General features: G+C 35.5%; 1 protein-coding gene and 1 long non-coding RNA gene across 2 annotated transcripts in view; one reads left to right on the forward strand and one right to left on the reverse strand.

Annotated features, from left to right (window-relative positions):
• The window catches only part of LOC110579117, a 255,213-nt gene that overhangs the window by 140,495 nt on the left and 96,598 nt on the right, over positions 1–18,120 (forward strand). The window lies entirely within an intron of this gene.
• On the reverse strand, positions 10,005–13,923 carry FABP4 (fatty acid binding protein 4). Its single transcript, XM_021688659.1, has 4 exons — positions 13,805–13,923; positions 11,202–11,374; positions 10,519–10,617; positions 10,005–10,055 (listed from the first exon to the last, which is right to left on the reverse strand). The coding sequence occupies exons 1-4, from the start codon at positions 13,875–13,877 to the stop codon at positions 10,005–10,007; spliced, it is 396 nt and encodes a 131-aa protein (XP_021544334.1). The 5' UTR covers positions 13,878–13,923.

Genomic DNA, 18,120 nt, shown 5'->3' on the forward strand with positions numbered 1-18,120 from the left:
GCTAATCGATCCCTAGTATGTAATACAACTATACTCTAACAGAAGTGTATTAGAGAACATTTCTCATAGTATTGCAACTAGTTATCTTCCAGCTGTCCCCTGAATTATTTTACAAGTGCATCAAGCAAAGAAAATATTTCTTACTCACCTCCATATCCCTAAGACAGTGCCTGGTATACCGTAGGTGGTCAATGAATGTTTGACGAATGAATGACAAAAGGAATAAGCAGTGTTTATTTCATTTTAATTGACAGTTCCCCTCATTACTGATCTTAATCTCTCTAACAGTGACTATAGGCAAGCTTGTAATACATTGTTCTCTCCCAATCTGCTCGTGTAATGGGTCTTTCATGACGGTCATCGGATGGTAGAGGGATTCTCAGATGCCCTTTGTCTTTGCTCCGTGTCTCATTATTACCATATGAGTCTCTCTTCTTGACTAAGAAAATGTTCTGCTAGTTCTGAAGCTTGCACCACTAGCCTTTAGCTTTTCTTGTTTGATTATCAAAACAAAACAAAACAAAACAAAATGAAAAAACACCATTCCCTCAAGTAAAAATTTTTCAAGTGAGAATGTTCTTTTTTTTTTTTTTTACTTCAGTTAAGCAGGACTTATTTTCATTTTTAAGACAACCCTCCTGTAACAACAGGTAGGTTTATTCAATTCTGTTTAAAAGAAATGGTGGCATTCTTTTAAAGTCAAGTGAGAATGTTCTTAATTGCTAATCCTAGCGAAGGAATTAGAATACAGTAATTTGTTATAGAACAGTCACACATCTTGTTTTCATGACAGTTACAATGCTTATTTCTCCATTATCTCCCTTTTATATGTTTCTCCAATATCTCATCTTCTATATTAACTCTTTTTTTTGTGACATTTTAGATATTAAGTAGTTTTTAAAAAGGCTTGATTCTGGATGCCACATTCTCCACTGGTGAGGAATAGTGGTAAAAAATAAAAATATACCGGCAGCTACAGAAGTATTCAGAAGTAGGTCTGGTAATGTATTGCTATACATATACTATTTTAGCTGGAGCCACACTAGATTTATTTTCCAATTTTTTTTTTAAAGATTTTATTTATTTGACAGAGAGAGACACAGAGAGAGAGGGAACACAAGCAGGGGGAGTGGGAGAGGGAGAAGCAGGCTTCCCGCCGAGTAAGGAGCCTGATGTGGGGCTCGATCCCAGGACTCCAAGATCATGACCTGAGCCGAAGGCAGACACTTAACAACTGAGCCACCCAGGCGCCCTTATTTGCCAATTTTTTGTTGTGGTAAAATACATGTAGCATAATATTACCTGGACCATTCTTAAATGTGCAGTTCAGTGGCATTAAATACATTCATATTGTTGTACAACCATCATCACCATCATTTCCAGAACTCTTTTCCTCTTGCAAAACTGAAACTCTATACCTACTAAACAATAACCCAATTGTCCCCTTCTCCCAGCCCCTGGCAACCACTATTCTTTCGGTCTCTACGATTTTAACTGCTCTAAGTACCTCACATAAGTGGAATCATACAGTATTTGTGTTTTTGTGACTGGCATATTTCACTCAGCATAAATTCCGTAAGTTTCATCTGTGTTGTACCATGTGTCAGAATTTCCTTCCTTTTTAATACTTAATAATATTCCACTGTATGTAAATACCACACCTTGCTTATCCATCTGTCAATGGACTTTGAATCCTTCTACATTTAATTATTGTGAATAATGTTGCTATGAATATGGGTACACAAATATCTCTTTGAGACCCTGCTTTCAATTTTGGGGGTATATACTCAGAAGCAGAATTGCTGGATCACATATTTACATTTTTAATTTTTTGAGGAACTGCCATACTGTTTTCTACAGCAGGTGTATCAGTGTACACTCCCATCCATGATGCACAAGGGTTCCAATTTCTCAACATCTTCACCAACACGTTGTGGTTTTTTTAAGATTTATTTATTTATTTTAGAGAGAGCGAGTGGGTGGAGGGGCAGAGGGAGGAGGAGAGAGAATCCTCAAGCAGACTCCCCACTGAGCAAGGAGCTGAACACAGGTCTCGATCCCAGGACCCGAGATCATGACCTGAGCTGAGCTGAAAGGGGTTGCCTGCCCAACCGACTGAGCCACCCAGGCACCCCTGGTTTGTTTTTTTAATAGTAGCCATCGTAATGGATGAGACATGGTATGTCACTGTAATTTTTATTCACATAATCACTACTGATTGGTAGTGTTGAACATCTTTTCATGTACTTATTGGACATTTGTGTATCTTCTTTGGAAAAATGTCTTCTCAAGTCCTTTGCCCATTTTTGAATCAGGTTGTTTGTTTTATTTGTTATTGAGTTTTAGGAGCTCTCTATACATTCTGTATATTAATTCCTTATCAGATACATGATTTGCAAATATTTTCTCCCATGCTGTGAGTTGACTTTTTACTCTTTTGGTAGTATATATCAACGCCATAGATACACACAGATTTTTAATTTTCATGAAGTCTGATTTGTCTATTTTGTCTTTTGTTGCCTGTGCAACAGGTTTCATATTCAAGATATCATTGCCAAATCCAGTGTCATGAAGCTTTTACCCTATGTTTTCCTCTAAGAATTTTATAGTTTCAGGTCTCATATTTAGGTCATGGATCCATTTGAGTTCATTTTTGCATATGATGGTAAGTAAGGGTCCAACTTCATTCTTTTGCATGTGATATCCAATTTTTCCAGCACCATTTGTTGAACACTGTCCTTTACTCATTGATTGGGTACATTCATTGAAAATTATTTGACCATGTATGTGAGGGTTTATATCTGGATGCTCTATTCTATTCCACTGGTCTACATGTCTGTCTTTATGCAAGTACTACACTGTTTTGATTATAGCAGCTTTGTAGTAAGTTTTGAAATCAGGAAGTGTGAGGAATTCAGTTTTGTTCTTCTTCTTCGGAATTTGGTTCTTGGTGGTCCCTGTGGATTCCATATGAATTTTAGAATGGGTTTTCTCTTTCTGCAAAAAATGTCACTGGGATTTTGATAGGGATTCCATTAGATTTATAGATAGCTCTGGGTAGGATTGACATCTTAACAATATTAAGCCTTTCAATCTATGAAACATGGGATATCTTTCAATTTAGTTATGTCTTTTAAAAAATTTCTTTTAGAAATGTTTTGTAGTTTTCATTTTACAAATCTTTTACCAAAAGTTAATTCCTTTAAGTTAAATTAATTAAGTTAATTCCTACATATTTTATTCTTTTTGCTGCTATTGTAAATGGAAATGTTTTCTTAATTTACTTCTTAATTTACTTCTTAATGAACATTTACTAATGTTCATCATTAGGGTATAGAAACACAACTGCTTTTTGTGTGTTGATCTTGTATTCTGCTGCTTTGCTGAATTCCTTTATTCTAATAGGTTTTTTTTCAGGTGGGTGGAATCTCTAGGGTTTTCTTCATATAAGATCATACCATTTGTGAACAGAAATAATTTTACTTCTTCTTTTTCAGGTTTGATACCTTTTTTTTTCTTGCCTAATTACTCTGACTAATACTTGCAGTAACATATTAAATAGAAATAGAAGAAGCTGACATCTCTGTCTCATTCCTGGTTATAGAGGAAGAGCTTTTAGGTTTCACTATTGAGTCGAATGTTCAATGTGGAGTTTTCATATTTGGTTTTTGTTATGTTAAGGTAGTTTCCCACTATTCCTAGTCTGTTGAAGGTTTTTACATGAAAAAGTACTGAATTTTGTCAAGTGCCCTCTCTTCATCACTTGAGATGACCATATAGTTTTCCCCCCTTTCCTTATGGTAATGCAATATATTACATTGACTGACTTTTGTATGTTGAACCATGCTTGCATTCCCAGAATAAATTCCAATTAGTCTTGGTGTATGATCCTTTTAAAATGCTGCTGAATTCTGTTTGCTAGCATTTTGTGGAGCATTTTTGCATCAGAATTTATATGGGATATTGCTCTCTATTTTTTTTTCTTCAACTGTCTTTGTCTGGATTTGGCATCTGGATAATATGGCTTCATAAAAAGAATCAGAGAGTCTTCCTTTTTTTTTCTTCAGTTTTTTTTTTTTTTTTTTGGAAGAGTTTGAGATGGATTGGCATTAGCTCTTCTTTAATTTGATAGAGTTCACCAGTGAAACCATTAACCCCTGGAACTTTTCTTTATCAGGTATTTGGTTACTGATTCAGTCTCCTTACTTGTTCCAGGTCTATTCAGATTTGCTATTTCTTCATGGTTTAGTCTTAGTAGGTTTTGTATTTCTAGGAATTTGTTCATTTTATCTAGGTTATCCTATTTGTTGGTATACGATAGTGTTCTCTAATCTTTTCTATTTCTGTAGAACCAGTAGTAATGTCCCTAGTTTCATTTCTGATTTTAGTAATTTGAGTCTTCTGTCTTTATTTCTTAGTCCATCTAGCTAAAGCCTTGTCAATTTTGTTGATCTTTTGAAGAACCAAATTTTTGGTTTGGTTGATTTTCTCTTATTTTTCTATTTCCAATTTCATTCATCTTTGCTTTGATTTTTATTATTTCTTTCTGCTGGCTTTGGGTTCAGTTTTTTCTTGTTTTTCAAGTTTCTTAGGTTGTAAAGTTAGGTTGTGGATTCAAGAACTTCTCTCTTTTTTCCTTTTTCTCTTTTAATAGAAGCATTTTAGCTATAAATTTCCCACTTAGCACTATTTCCACTGTGTCCTGTAAGTTTTGATATGTTGTGTTTCAGTTTTCATTCATTTCTAAGTATTTTCTAATTTCTCTTGTTATTTTTTCTTTGATCCATTGGTTGGTGTTTAATTTCCACAAATTTGTGGATTTTCCAGTTTTCCTTCTATTATTGATTTCTTAGTTCATCACATTATGTTCGAAGAAGGTATTTTGTATCTCTATCTTTTTAAATGTATAGAAACTTAATCTGTATTCTTTTATATCACAGAGAATGTTCCATGTACACTTGAGAAGAATCTGTATTCTGTTGTTGTTAGGTTGAGTTTTCTATATATATGTCTGTTACATCTAGTTGATTTATTGTGCTTTTCAAGTCTGCTATTTCCTTACATGTGGTCTGTCTGGTTGTTCTATCCTTTATTGAGAGAGATTTGAATTCTCCAAGTATTATTGTAGAACTATCTATTTCTCTCTTTAATTCTGGCAAGTTTTTTGTTATTGAGATATAAAAACTCTGTCATTTTTTGCTTTATATATTTATATATTTTGATGTTCTATTTCTGGGTAAATGTTTATAATTATATATTCTTGATGTATTGAAATTTTCATTAATATATAATAAGTCTATTTTGTTTGTTATTAGTATAGCCACCTCTCCTCTCTTATGGTTACTATTTGCATGGAATATCCTTTTCTATCCTTTGGCTTTCAATTTCAGATCTTTGGATCTAAAGTTAGTCTCTTGTAGATAGCAGAAAGTTGGACTATGTTTTTTTATTCTTTCTGCCAATCTCTGTCTTTTGATTGGAGTGTTTAATCTATTTATATTTAAATAATTACTGATAAGGAGGAATTTACTTCTCTCATTTTGCTGTTTGTTTTCCTTGTGCTTTGTAGCTTTTTTTTTATCCCTCGGGTCCTGCATTACTACTTTCATTTTTGTTTAATTGATTTTTGTAATGAAACGTTAAAACTCCTTTCTTGTTTCCTTTTGTATATTTTCTATAGCAGTTTTCTTTTTTTTTATTTCCATGGGAATTACATTTAACATTCAAATGTTATAACTAATTCTAATTTGAATTTATGCCAGCTTAACTTGAAAAACATACAAAATCTGCTTGGCATTTGCCAAGTTGTTCTATCATAAAACTAATTAATAAGCAATAAATTACAGTTATCTTTCATGGCCTAGCTCAAATACGTCTTCTATGTTGCAAATTTTTCTGAATACTCTAGCACATGTTGGTCCTGCTTGCCTTTGACTTCCTTCGGTCCATTGACTATACCACATAATTTAGCATATAATTCATTTCTTCCCCTATATTGCATCTTCACTCCTGTTAAAATTTATTGAGGGATTACCATGCTTTGGCACTGTACTAGATTCTGGATATACATGTAAGTGACCTGCTCTAGAGGCAGTGATAACCTAGTGAATGGGAAAGATGAGAAATGGGAATGTGGTAATTAATATCTTGTTATAGTAAGAACACATACATTTTTCTGTGGTCATGGGGAGGAAAGTTTTAACCCTTCCTAGATTTGGGGGGGAGGGGGGGTAAGGGTAGAGGGAAGAGAAGGAAATATCAGGACAGTTTTCCAAGGTAATGTGATGGTGTTCATGCTATTTCTCTACTACATTGAGGATATGCATATGGGTTGTCATTCTTTCTGTGTTCCATACCACACCTAGCACAAAGAAGATAGTTCACTTACTCATTCAAGAATCGTTTATTAAGCTCTGACTCTCCTGTTCACTGTGCCAGTGTCTGGGGACCCAGCTACAAATCTGACACAATCCTTGCCTTGGAGAGGCTCTCAGTAACTGATTTTTTTTTTTCCTGCTGCCTGCCATTTTTCTCTGTTTGACTCCATGTAAACCCTTTTAATGTATTCTGCACTGGGATAGGGCTGGTGTATGAACAAATGGATAGATTAATAATTGGATGTAAGGTCAATATTGTGTTTTTCACATCTAACTAACTAGAGAGATGGTCACTGATAAGCTATCCAGGTGCTCTGCCTACTCCTCTACCCATTTCCTCTCCCCATAGAGTCTGGCTAGGAGTGCTATAAACACATTGCTTAAAAGCTAGACCCCAAAGATAAAAAACATCACTACCTGACAACCATCTTGGAGGCTTACATGTCCCAATTCAAGGCTTCACAATCTATTTTTTCCTTCAGCAGCAATGCACCTGAGAGATAACTTTCACAAGTGCCTCACAAACCCTTGAGTAATTCTCATGTACAAGTGATAACCTCTCTCTCCCACTCAAGAAAGCAAATAAAAGAACAAGTTTGTGAAAAACAATATTTTACAGGATAATATTGAATTTAAGTAATTTATTTTTAAAAGTAAAGTAATTCATAAATTTTTGTACTTTATTATGGGTAGTAACTTATTTTGACATACCACATAATGGTTCAAGTCACAATAATGACTTGGGTGAAAATCGCTATTCTAAACAGGCTAGGTCACCTGTTCAAAACTGATGCGTAATTTTCAAAGAAAAATTTAAGTCAGTAGTGCTTTGGACTTTGGAAGAAGTATTTCTAAGCCAGAAATTGTAGGAAGGAAATATCAGGACAATTTCCCAAGGTAATGTGGGAATTGGAGAAAAGAGAGGATATGCTGGCCTATCATGTCGTCTAATTCTCACAGTTTCCGAAGACTAAGTGAATAGCTTTTTGAACCTTTCATATCTACTTCAAGATATAGATTGACTCTATATCCACACATCTGTTTTTCTGAGAAGTATCTCCTTGATCTTATCTCTCTTCCTTTAAGAGTAGAATCTTCTTTATGTTTCTGTATATATGTTGGTAGAAGCAATGTCAGACAATGGAAAATTCTGTGAGCCTCAAAGAAGTCCCAGGCAGGATAAATTTGAGAACTGATACTCAAAGATATCTATTGTATCTATGGCCTTAGTTTTATGAAAATATAGAAAGAAAAAATCAACTTATCTAGCTAATTTACATTGGACTGGATCTTCTTACTCTATGCTTCCATACCATCTGAAAAATAAGAATTAAACTTGAAGAGTAAATTTTCAAAAATAACTAGATCCACAAATACACATAATTAGAAGTGGCGCCTAATGCAACTTTGTAAAAGAACCAGTAAGGGATGAGGCAATTTCAAGATTAGGGAAGGGAGAATTCTAGACAGAAAGAAGCAGAACACACACACACACACACACACACACACACAACTAGAGGCAAGACAGTATGAAAATTGTTTGGTATGATTGAAGCCAGAAGTGTAAAGACAACAAGAGCAACGATAAAACTAGACAGATGAGAAAAGGCAAGCATAAGACAAATATGCATGCCATGCTATGGAGATTGGACCTTCTCTGGATGCAATGGGCGCCACTTAAAGGTTTTAATCAGTGAGATTTTTATGGTGTAAATATCATGTATGAAGTCCACAGGGCTTGGAAAAGAGAAGGGAGAACTGAGAGTAGAAAAGGGAGATCTATTAGGAGAGCCCTGAAGTAATTAAAAAAAATGTTTGGTGGTATTGGCAATGGGAATGAGAAAAGCAAAGATTAAAGAAATTTTAAATTAATAGAATCAACATGATTTTTAAAAAATAAAATAGATGCTGTGGAGTGAGGAAGAAGACATATTCAATGATGATTTTAAGATTTATGGAATGGGAAATTAGACAAAACATCCTGATATTCACTGAGCTTTGGAAAATAGGATGATAAACAAGTTTTAGGGAGTGGGTGAAAGGGGGCAGCAATAGTATGTTTAGTGTAGAACATGTTGAGTTGAGGTGGCTGGGACTTCCACTTGATTGCCTTCAAGTCTTTCTTTTTTCTAAGTCTCCCTTATCCTTGGATGATCTTATCACCATTGATGAATTAAGTTACTGCTGGGATACTGATGGCTCCTAGATCTATATCCCAGCCAGAGTTGCTGTCTTGAATTTCAGATTCTATGTCTATTCCCTATTTAGCTTTATACATTTAAACTCTAAACCTCAGTTTCCTCATCTGTGAACAGGAATACTAAAATCTCCTTATGGGATTATTTTGATGGTAAATGAACTAAAGCATGCAAAGTGACTGGGACCAAAGTAAGTGCATAATAAATATTGGTGTATCCAGAATTGTCCTAATTAATCCCTACAAGTCTTCTCTTTTAGAGTTCTTCAATCCTCCAGTGAACCCAAAGTGAGAGTCTGACTCTCTGTCTTCACAAAGAAAGTAAATTCTTATGCTTAGGAACTTACTTCACCTCTTCTGGCCTCTTCATATCTTGGTGTTCTGCATAAAATAATTATTCAGAAAATAATGGACTTATTCTTAAAGTAAGCATCACAAACAATTCTAGCAACTGCAGCACACTAACAGACTTTGGCTCACTAAAATATAAGTATGCAGTTTGGAAATTTTAATCTGTGTGTGTGGAACTCCAGTAATTTCTAGAGTAGCTTCAAAGTTTCCACAAAACGCAGAAGAAACCTCTCTCTCTAACACACACCCGCACATGCGCACGCCTCTGTTTGGGAAGCCTCATTATCATTTTTGTCTGTTTTTTTTTTTTTTTTAATTTGGGATTCCATGGAGATTTTATTTGAATAAAAAGTTCCAGAACATATTCAACATTTTATTTAATAAAAAAGTTCCACAAGTAGAAAAAAGAAAAATTTGGAAACCACTATAAGAACATTTGCATCTCTTTTCTGGAATGAACATTATGGGATTATTTGCACTTAATTTTTGAGATTCCAGAGGTAGCTTGGTTTACCAATAAATTTCCAGATCAAAATTTATGCTCTAGAAATCTTATTCCTCAACATGTATTGCTGCTCTTTCTGTCAATGCCCCAGGACAGGTAGGTGTGAAATGGCAGGATTTGGCCCAGCTGGCTGTGGGCCACTTCACTACACTTAAAACTACTTTAGGTCCTTGAGAGATATAGTCACTTGACTGTAAACATGCTGCATAAGGAGCGCATATTCAGGGATATCAAATTTATCATCTCCTACCTAAGAGAATGGAAAACTCATGAATATTTATTTTTTACCTTGGATTACCATGAAAAATCATATTACTTACATGAGAAACAAAGCAAAAATACAATTTTACTATTTCCTTCATTGAATTATGAGTAAGAAATGATCCAGCACGATAAATGAATCGTTACATCACCTTCTAAATCTAAAAAGTTTTATTTAACGAACACATCCACATTGAATAAAATCAGTTCGGGGAAAATTAGTTGCTTGCTAATTAGTAGGAAATAACAATACATGTTTGGACAATATATCCAGCAGAAGTTCGATGCAAACTTCAGCTCCATGTCCCCTGACTTACGCTCTCTCATAAATTCTGGTAGAAGTGACGCCTTTCATGACACATTCCTAGACACCCAAAGAAATTTCTTGATCAATCACGGGACTAAACCATGAGTTATTTATTTTCTCTAATGTTGGGAAGGAAACAGTAGTTATTTGGGAAAATATTCGTTCTGAGATCCTATATACACCTGCTATTGTAGTAAGTGAGGGAGATATGAAGACCGAGAAAACACAAGTCTTCCCCTCAAGGAACTTTACAATTTATAGGGTGAGTGAGAAATATAACCGGAAATGCATCCCACAACATGGTGTGTGCTGAGAGCAGTCATGGAATGCTTCTTGGGGGACGGCACGCCTCGACTGAACTTAAAAGCATGAAGGGCAATTGCCAGAGCGAAACCGTAATCCCAGTGGGATCACCCTGTTCGTTCTACGTAAGCCAGCATGACTGTTTCTTTAGGTAGAATAGTGCCTATAAGATGACCTAGCAGTAGAGTCTAGAATTAAGCACCTAGAAGAGACTCACCACCGGTTTGTCATCCACTCGTTTTCTCTTTATGGTGGTTGATTTTCCTTCCCACTTCTGCACCTGTACCAGGACTCCTCCATCTAAGGTTATGATGCTCTGGGAGCATAGTAAGAAATGATTACCATTGGTATACGGCAGAGGAAAATAAAATAAAAAACACATCACCTTTAAATGAAGGAATATTTTGAGGTCCTTAGTCCCTCAAAATTGTAAGGCTATATTACAACCAAAATAAGTTGAAAACAATAGCATACAAAGAATACATTCTGATCAGAAAATGATACAAAAACACACACTTGAAATAATACCGTAAAAAATATAGGTAACAGATTTACATTGAGATGACAGTCTTATAGGTGATTTTTCTCCTTTTTTGCGTCAGCTCTTTCCTAAACATTCTCTTACATTGTTATGTTATTTTAATTCACTTCAGATAATCTATATGTTGTATGACAAATAAATTGTGTTAATCACTTTTTTTTAAAAGAATAAAGACAACTTTATAGAAAGGAGAAGATTCACTAACTAAATATCAAAGGCAACATGGTTTAAACCTAGGGAATCAGGGATCTTTGACCTGTGATAGACTAGTTCCCCTCCTTTTATACAAAACGGCTTCTTCTAGGCAGCAGTCTTTTAGAAACCATGCTTTTATTCTGCTCCAATTCCTCCTTCCTCACCTTGGCTTTTCTGTCATCTGCAGTAACTTCATCAAATTCCTGGCCCAGTTTGAAGGAAATCTCAGTATTTTTAAAGGTGCTTTCTGATTTAATGGTGATCATATCCCCATTCACACTGATGGTCATGTTGGGTTTGGCCATGCCAGCCATTTTCCTGGTGGCAAAGCCCACTCCTACAGTTGGGAAAAGAAAAAAAAAAAGTCAAGTCCACAATTTTCCTTCACGTCTTTAACGAAGTCAGAACTGCAGTGTATGTGTGTGTTTGTATGTGTATAGGTGGGTTATTGTGTAGAGGTGGGGGTGTGTGCATAAGAGGAAAAAGACACCAGTGAGTTTCTTAAAAGCCTCATAGGACAGCTACTGCAGATAAGTAAAGCAGGCTAATATTCAAAGAAACCCATGGCACGATTAAGTGTAGGTCAACCTGAATTTCTTCTTCCGGGTTTCAGATACAACTCCACAGGAGACACATTGTTAATTTTGAAAAAGTTTAAGTCTTCTGAAATATGTGTGTGTGTATATATATATATATATATATATATATATAGTCACTGCACTCTCTAACTGGCCATCTCAACCATTGGGGTAGCAACCATCATTTTGCTCAACTCATGAAGCACTTGGGTCATCTTGACCTTTCCTTTTTAGAAAACAAAAATCCATAGTCAAAGACAGAATTCTCAAGAGGATTTTTAAAATGAATACAGAGTTACTCCATTTAAAAATAATCTGTTTGGGTGTACAAAAGTCACATTTCATGGCATTTGCTGCCAAGTCCTATTTTCTTGGCTTTTCCAAATTACTATGAAATGACAATTTTGATTAATTTCTCCAAAAGGCAAATATGAAAAGAATCACTCTTTTAGTAGGTTTAGAATTCAATACTTTGATTCTCAATCAATTCAGCTGCAAACCCCTCTTTTAAAAAAGGAACTTTTTTCTTATGTAAGTAAGGTAAGGGATGAACAATTTACAACTCAATGTGGACAGTGGGAACTTGCTGTCACTGCATATGTTATACAGAATTTATGACAGTCGTAGATGTGTTGAATTTCTTAACGTATGTACATAAACCTAAGCTACTTCTCTTACTAAAGACTACTTATCTATACCAAAGGTTAGGTAGAGGGGGTAAGAGGGAGAAAAATACTGTACAAAACAAGTGATGCTAAGGCTCTTACTTAGCTACCTGTCTGAAAAATGGCTGCAGGTGGAAAGATATCTGGCTTTATCAAGTCCTGGCTCTGTTACAAAATATAACTACACATACGTGGAGTGAGTCAGCATAATGAATGGATGCAACATTAAGTATAATTCCAGAATGGCTGACCTTGGGAAAAATCACATTCTCCACGGTCCTTCTTTGACTGATGAAAGTAATACCTGCTAACTGATTGATCATCAGTTAGAGCAACTAATTTCAGGAGATATCTTATTGTCCTTCATTATCCCCAGTGCTTTATAATTTTAAAACACAGTGGTATAAGAATTTAAATATAAATGTTAAAAGTATAAAATGTTCCCCCAAATCAACAGCAAAATAGCCTCAAGTCCTGACATTTCTGTATCAGCACACACCAATTAGTTTATTGAATCATGGTTAGTTGATATTCTAGAAAGTTGGGTCTCTTATGCTGAAGTCCCTAAATTCCCTCCTGTCTATAAACAAGGAAAATAGTGGTACTTACTGGCAAGGAAAATATATATACACTATATGACTTAGGGAAAGGTGAAGTCTTGAGATAGGGAGATTAAATCCTAACCCCTGTAAACCTCCCCCCCTCAAGTTGCCACCCCTGGATACAACCTTATCGTGCATAGGGGTGTGAGGAGAAGGCCTTTCAAGGTAGAAGCTGTCTGAGTGAAAACCAGCGTCCGTACCCGCTTGATTCACCACAGTAATTATCCAGGGAACATTCACATAACACACTGGCAATATTAGCAGAATCTAAAAGCCTAAAAGCCTCCATTATCAAGGAGGAGGTGTGTTATGGATATAACATTGTCCTTTTGACTTGATAATCCTATGGCATCCCACGTAATTCCTAGTCAAAGAAATATTTAACCCCTTAAGACAACGTATTTTCTGAAATTAAGATTTTGGCTCCCATAAAACAACCACTTTTTAACAGATTGACAGTGAGAAAATGAAATAATTAATATATGTTTACTTTAAAAATCACATTAAAAAGAGAAATATAGTGTGCTTTCAGCTTCAAATAGAAATTATTGAACACTAGGAAATAAATATCATCTTATTTATTTTATATGCAAGAGGGAATGAAAGAGAAACAGGCAAAGAGCCAAGTAAAACAAAGATACCCCAGTTTAGCAGTGAAATAAAATCTTGTCATTTCTGTGGACCATAAAAATTCCAGTTAGACCCTTTTTCATATTGGCTCACCTGTAAGAAACATTAGTTGTGACTTTGGTCTAGAATGTTTCTACAAACAAATAATTCTCACTTGCTACTTCTATAGCCTCTGTATGGAAAGCAGCATTTCCTATCTGGCCAATACTTCCAGAATGAAAAGCAGCCATAAGCCCCTTTTCCCCCAGAGAAAAAGTTATAAATCCAGTCACCCCACAATGGAGTTTCTTACCCACTTCTTTCATGTAATCATCAAAGTTTTCACTGGAGGTAAGTTTCCAGGTACCCACAAAGGCATCACACATTTTATGAGCTTTCTAGGATTATCTTCAAGATGAGAAAAAGAGCTGTAGCTGTCAGGAAGGTGCTATGACCTTCTTTTTTTTTTTATTTTTTTTAAGATTTTTTTTATTTATTTTTTTGAGAGAGGGAGAGAGCAGGAGAGGGGGGAGGGTCAGAGGGAGAAACAGACTCCCTGCCGAGCAGGGAGCCCGATGCGGGACTCGATCCCGGGACTCCAGGATCATGACCTGAGCCGAAGGCAGTCGCTTAACCAACTGAGCCACCCAGGCACCCTGCTATGACCTTCTTGAGTCCAGATAACTTCCCTTTAAAGATACCCAGATCATGTGATCTTAGGAATAACCAATTGGGGACGGTATCAGATCATTTCCTTCATTACCAGCCTCTGCAATTTTTCCTCTGAGTCATGTTTTTAATAGAAATCTCTCAACTTTGGTTCTCCCTGGCAAATGGTCATTTGACTTAGAGTAAAAATTATTTTTCAGCATTCACAAAATATTTTCAACATTCTTATTTTGAGTTTAATGCTCAGTGCATTGAATTTGTACCTATTATTTCCATACATATTTATCCCAGTGTAGAGTAGGTTAATTATCCCGGGATGAACTTTGACCTCCTTCTCTAGAGTTTCTATTAAAATTACAGTTATGTGGTTCTCTTGAATTAAGGAACCTAAGAATTATCTTACAGATTCTTCAGTAATTGCGAAGGCTATTTGGGACAGCGCTATCTTGGGAATTACTTGCCAATTAAAACGAAATAAATAATGGCATCTTAAAATACCTCAGATTTCTCATTTCAAATGTTTGGCATGAGTGAAAAAGAAATTATCCATCAGGAATCTGTCAATTTAATTAATAATGACTTAATTTCACTCTTTCCACCCCGTAAATGAGAGCATAGTATTTATTTCCATAGTATTGGGGCCTTAAAAAAAATAGGCCCCCTTCCAAAATATGCTCCTCATGCTGAGAAAATTCAGCCAGTTCCTGAACTATGTTATGAGCTCAAAATTTATCCAGCTCTAAATGGTGTTGCTTTACTTGAAAATGATCAGAAGTGGTGGGTGTCCACACGCTATCAAAATTTTATTTCCTTCTTTTACACAGAGAATAATTCATGAGATTACTTTTCTAAAGTATTCCTGTCTTTCAATCTCCTCCTACACCATCAGAATGATGGAAGGTGTTCATATGTGCATCAAACTACCATGCACATACCCAGATTTTAGAAAAGAAAAAAGAAATAAAAATATTGCGTCATGATGAATCACTACACTGTGTACCCTGCTGAGTAGTAGTTGCCGCACATGCCATTGATTCACAGACCCATGTAAGTATCCGGAGGGCTTCCCAGAAATGTTTGAGGCAGAGGATTCTATAAAGGACAGGTTTTTCTGTAGGCAAACAAGTTGCTATAAAGGCCTGATAAAGTCATATTACAATAGTAAGTTTTAATTGTTGCATTTTTTTAATGGCACGGTAATAATGTTCATCCGCTCTGGACTGTTGCATAGATACACGGACTGTGGGTGATGTACCATTCTGGGTAGACTTGCTATTAAAAATTCATCTGTTTCCCATTGAACAAGTAAATAAAAATGATCAACCTTAATACAGTGATAACTTGACAATGTTCTCAATTAATAATGGTTTGCTTTTTTGTTTTGGCTTGGTTTTGGGTTATCTTTTTTAAAGATTTTCTTAAGAGAAGTTTTAGGTTTACAACAAAATTGAGAGGAAGGTACAAAGATTTCTCATGTACCCTCTGCCCCCACACATTCACAGCCTCTCCCATGATCAACATCACTCACATTTTTTACCAAGGATGAACCTACACTGACACATAATAATCACCCAAAGTCTATAGTTTATGTTAGGATTCACTTTTGATGTTGTATATTCTGTGTGTTTGGACAAAGTATAATGACATGTATCCATCATTATAATATCATAGAGTATTTTCAAAGCCCTAAGAATTCTCTAGGCTCTGCCTATTCATCTCCTTCCCACATCCCTAAGCCCCCAGTCTGTGCAAGCACTGTAATTTTTACTGTCTCCATCATTCTGCCTTTTCCAGAATATAGTTGTGTATGTGGACTTTTCAGATTGGTTTCTTTTACTTAGTAATATGCATTTAAGTTTCCTCCATGCATTTAAGTCTTCTCATGGCTTCATAACTCATTTCTCATTAATGCTGAAAAATATTCCTTTGTCTAGACATACTATAGTTTACGACATTCACCTACTGAAGGACATTTTGATTGTTTCCAAGATTTGGCAATTACGAATAAAGCTGCTATACACATCCACATGCAGGTTCTTGTGTAGACATAAGTTTTCAACTCCTTTAGGTAACTACCAAGGAGCATGATATAGTAAGAGTAGGTTTCATTTTGTAAGGAACCACCAAACTGTCTTTCAAAGTGGCTACACCATTTTGCATTCCCACTAGCAATGAATGAGAGTTCTGTTGCTCCACATCCTCACTAGTATTTGGTGTTATCAGTAGTATAGATTTTGGCCATTCTAATAGGTGTGGAGTGGCATCACATTGCTGTTTTAGTTTGCATTTTCCTGATGGGGTATGATGTGGAGCAACTTTTCATATGCTTATTTGCCCTCTGTATATCTTATTTGGTGAGGTGTCTGTTAAGGTGTTTGGCCCATTTTTAATTGGGTTGTTTGTTTTCTTATTGTTGAGTTTTAAGAGTTCTTTGTATATTTTGGATAGTAGTCCTTTATCAGATAATTTTTTGCAAATATTTTCTCCAGCCTTTGAATAGTGGCTTACTTTTCAAAATATATGTTGATGCTTTACTTTTAGTAACAAATTGCTTCAGACAGGTTTTCAAATGATTATCACACTTGAATAATATATCATGTATATTTTAACACTGCAATTTAAACATTTTTTTTTTAGAGATGGACTGCCCAAATACTGCAGTCTTTAATCACATGTGGTTCCTGAATACTTGAAATGTGGCTAGTATGACTCAGAAGTTGAATTTTTAATTTTACTTACTTTTAATTAAAATTTAAGAAATGATCCTTATACAGTTATTGGGAAACTTTTAAATATATGTGGGAGAACCTGAATATGTGAATCTACTCTTCCAATTATAGAAATGTCTAAATTTTATGAAGTCTAAGTGTCAATCAAGCATTTCAAAAGAAAATTTAGAATCTGAATTGAGTTGTACTAATAGTATAAAATGCACACTGAACTTTGAGGACAATATAAAAAAGTGCAATATCTCATTAAAAATTCTTGCACTGATTATATAAACTATGAAATGTTGAAATTATGACATTTTTGATATATTGGGCTAAATAAAATATGTTACTAAAATTGCTAAATTACTAAAATTAATTCAGTAAATTAATGTTTCTTTTCACTTTCTTAACCTGGCTACTAGAAAATTTTATTTATTTATTTATTTATTTTAAAGATTTTTATTTATTTATTTGACAGAGAGAGACACAGGGAGAGAGGGAACACAAGCAGGGGGAGTGGGAGAGGGAGAAGCAGGCCAAGCAGGGAGCCCAATGCAGGGCTCGATTCCAGGACCCCGGGATCATGACCCGAGCCGAAGGCAGACGCCCAATGCCTGAGCCACCCAAGCGCCCCATAGAAAATTTTAGATTACACATATGGCTCACATTACGTTTCTATTGAGTAGCACTATTTGAGAGTCACATAGTGACACCAACGTTTATTTGTTTATTCAACATGTGTGTCAGGGACTTGGCCAGCCACTGGGGATTCAATATGGGCAACCTTAACAGGCACTTGCTGGCTCTCACAGAGCTTACATTCTAGTTCTGGAGAAGATAGTATACAAGGAGATAAATAAACCAACATCAGGTAGTGATTTCAGAGAAAACAGAACGAGGTAATCTGACGTAATGACTGCTCTGAGGGTTGGCATCACTAGGTGGGGCAGCTCAGGGAGGTCAGTCCAAGGAGGTGGACAGTGGAGCTGATACCTGGAGGATGAGAAGAAAACAGTCACGGAAAGATGAGACAAAACATGTTCCAGACACAGGGAACAGCAGGAGTTTGCGGATTCCATTCTCATTCATGACAGTTTCACCTAAACGTGACACACATAGATATATGTTCTTCTAAAACCATGACAAAAGTACACATATATGTTCCTGGTGAGCAGAGTCCAAACTCCATTAAGGCAGAAGGTTTTATTGTGATTATTGACTGGTGCATACCCAATAACTAAGTATTCAA

This window comes from Neomonachus schauinslandi, chromosome 4 (assembly GCF_002201575.2).
Source record: "Neomonachus schauinslandi chromosome 4, ASM220157v2, whole genome shotgun sequence".
Classification (NCBI taxonomy): domain Eukaryota; kingdom Metazoa; phylum Chordata; class Mammalia; order Carnivora; family Phocidae; genus Neomonachus; species Neomonachus schauinslandi.

Coding starts and splice junctions, on each gene's coding strand:
- FABP4 (XM_021688659.1), bottom strand. CDS start 13,877: ATGTGTGATGCCTTTGTGGGTACCTGGAAACTTACCTCCAGTGAAAAC. Junction 11,375..13,804: donor TGATTACATGAAAGAAGTGG/GTAAGAAACTCC, acceptor TCCCAACTGTAG/GAGTGGGCTTTGCCACCAGG. Junction 10,056..10,518: donor GAGTGGATGACAAACCGGTG/GTGAGTCTCTTC, acceptor TTGGGTGTCTAG/GAATGTGTCATGAAAGGCGT.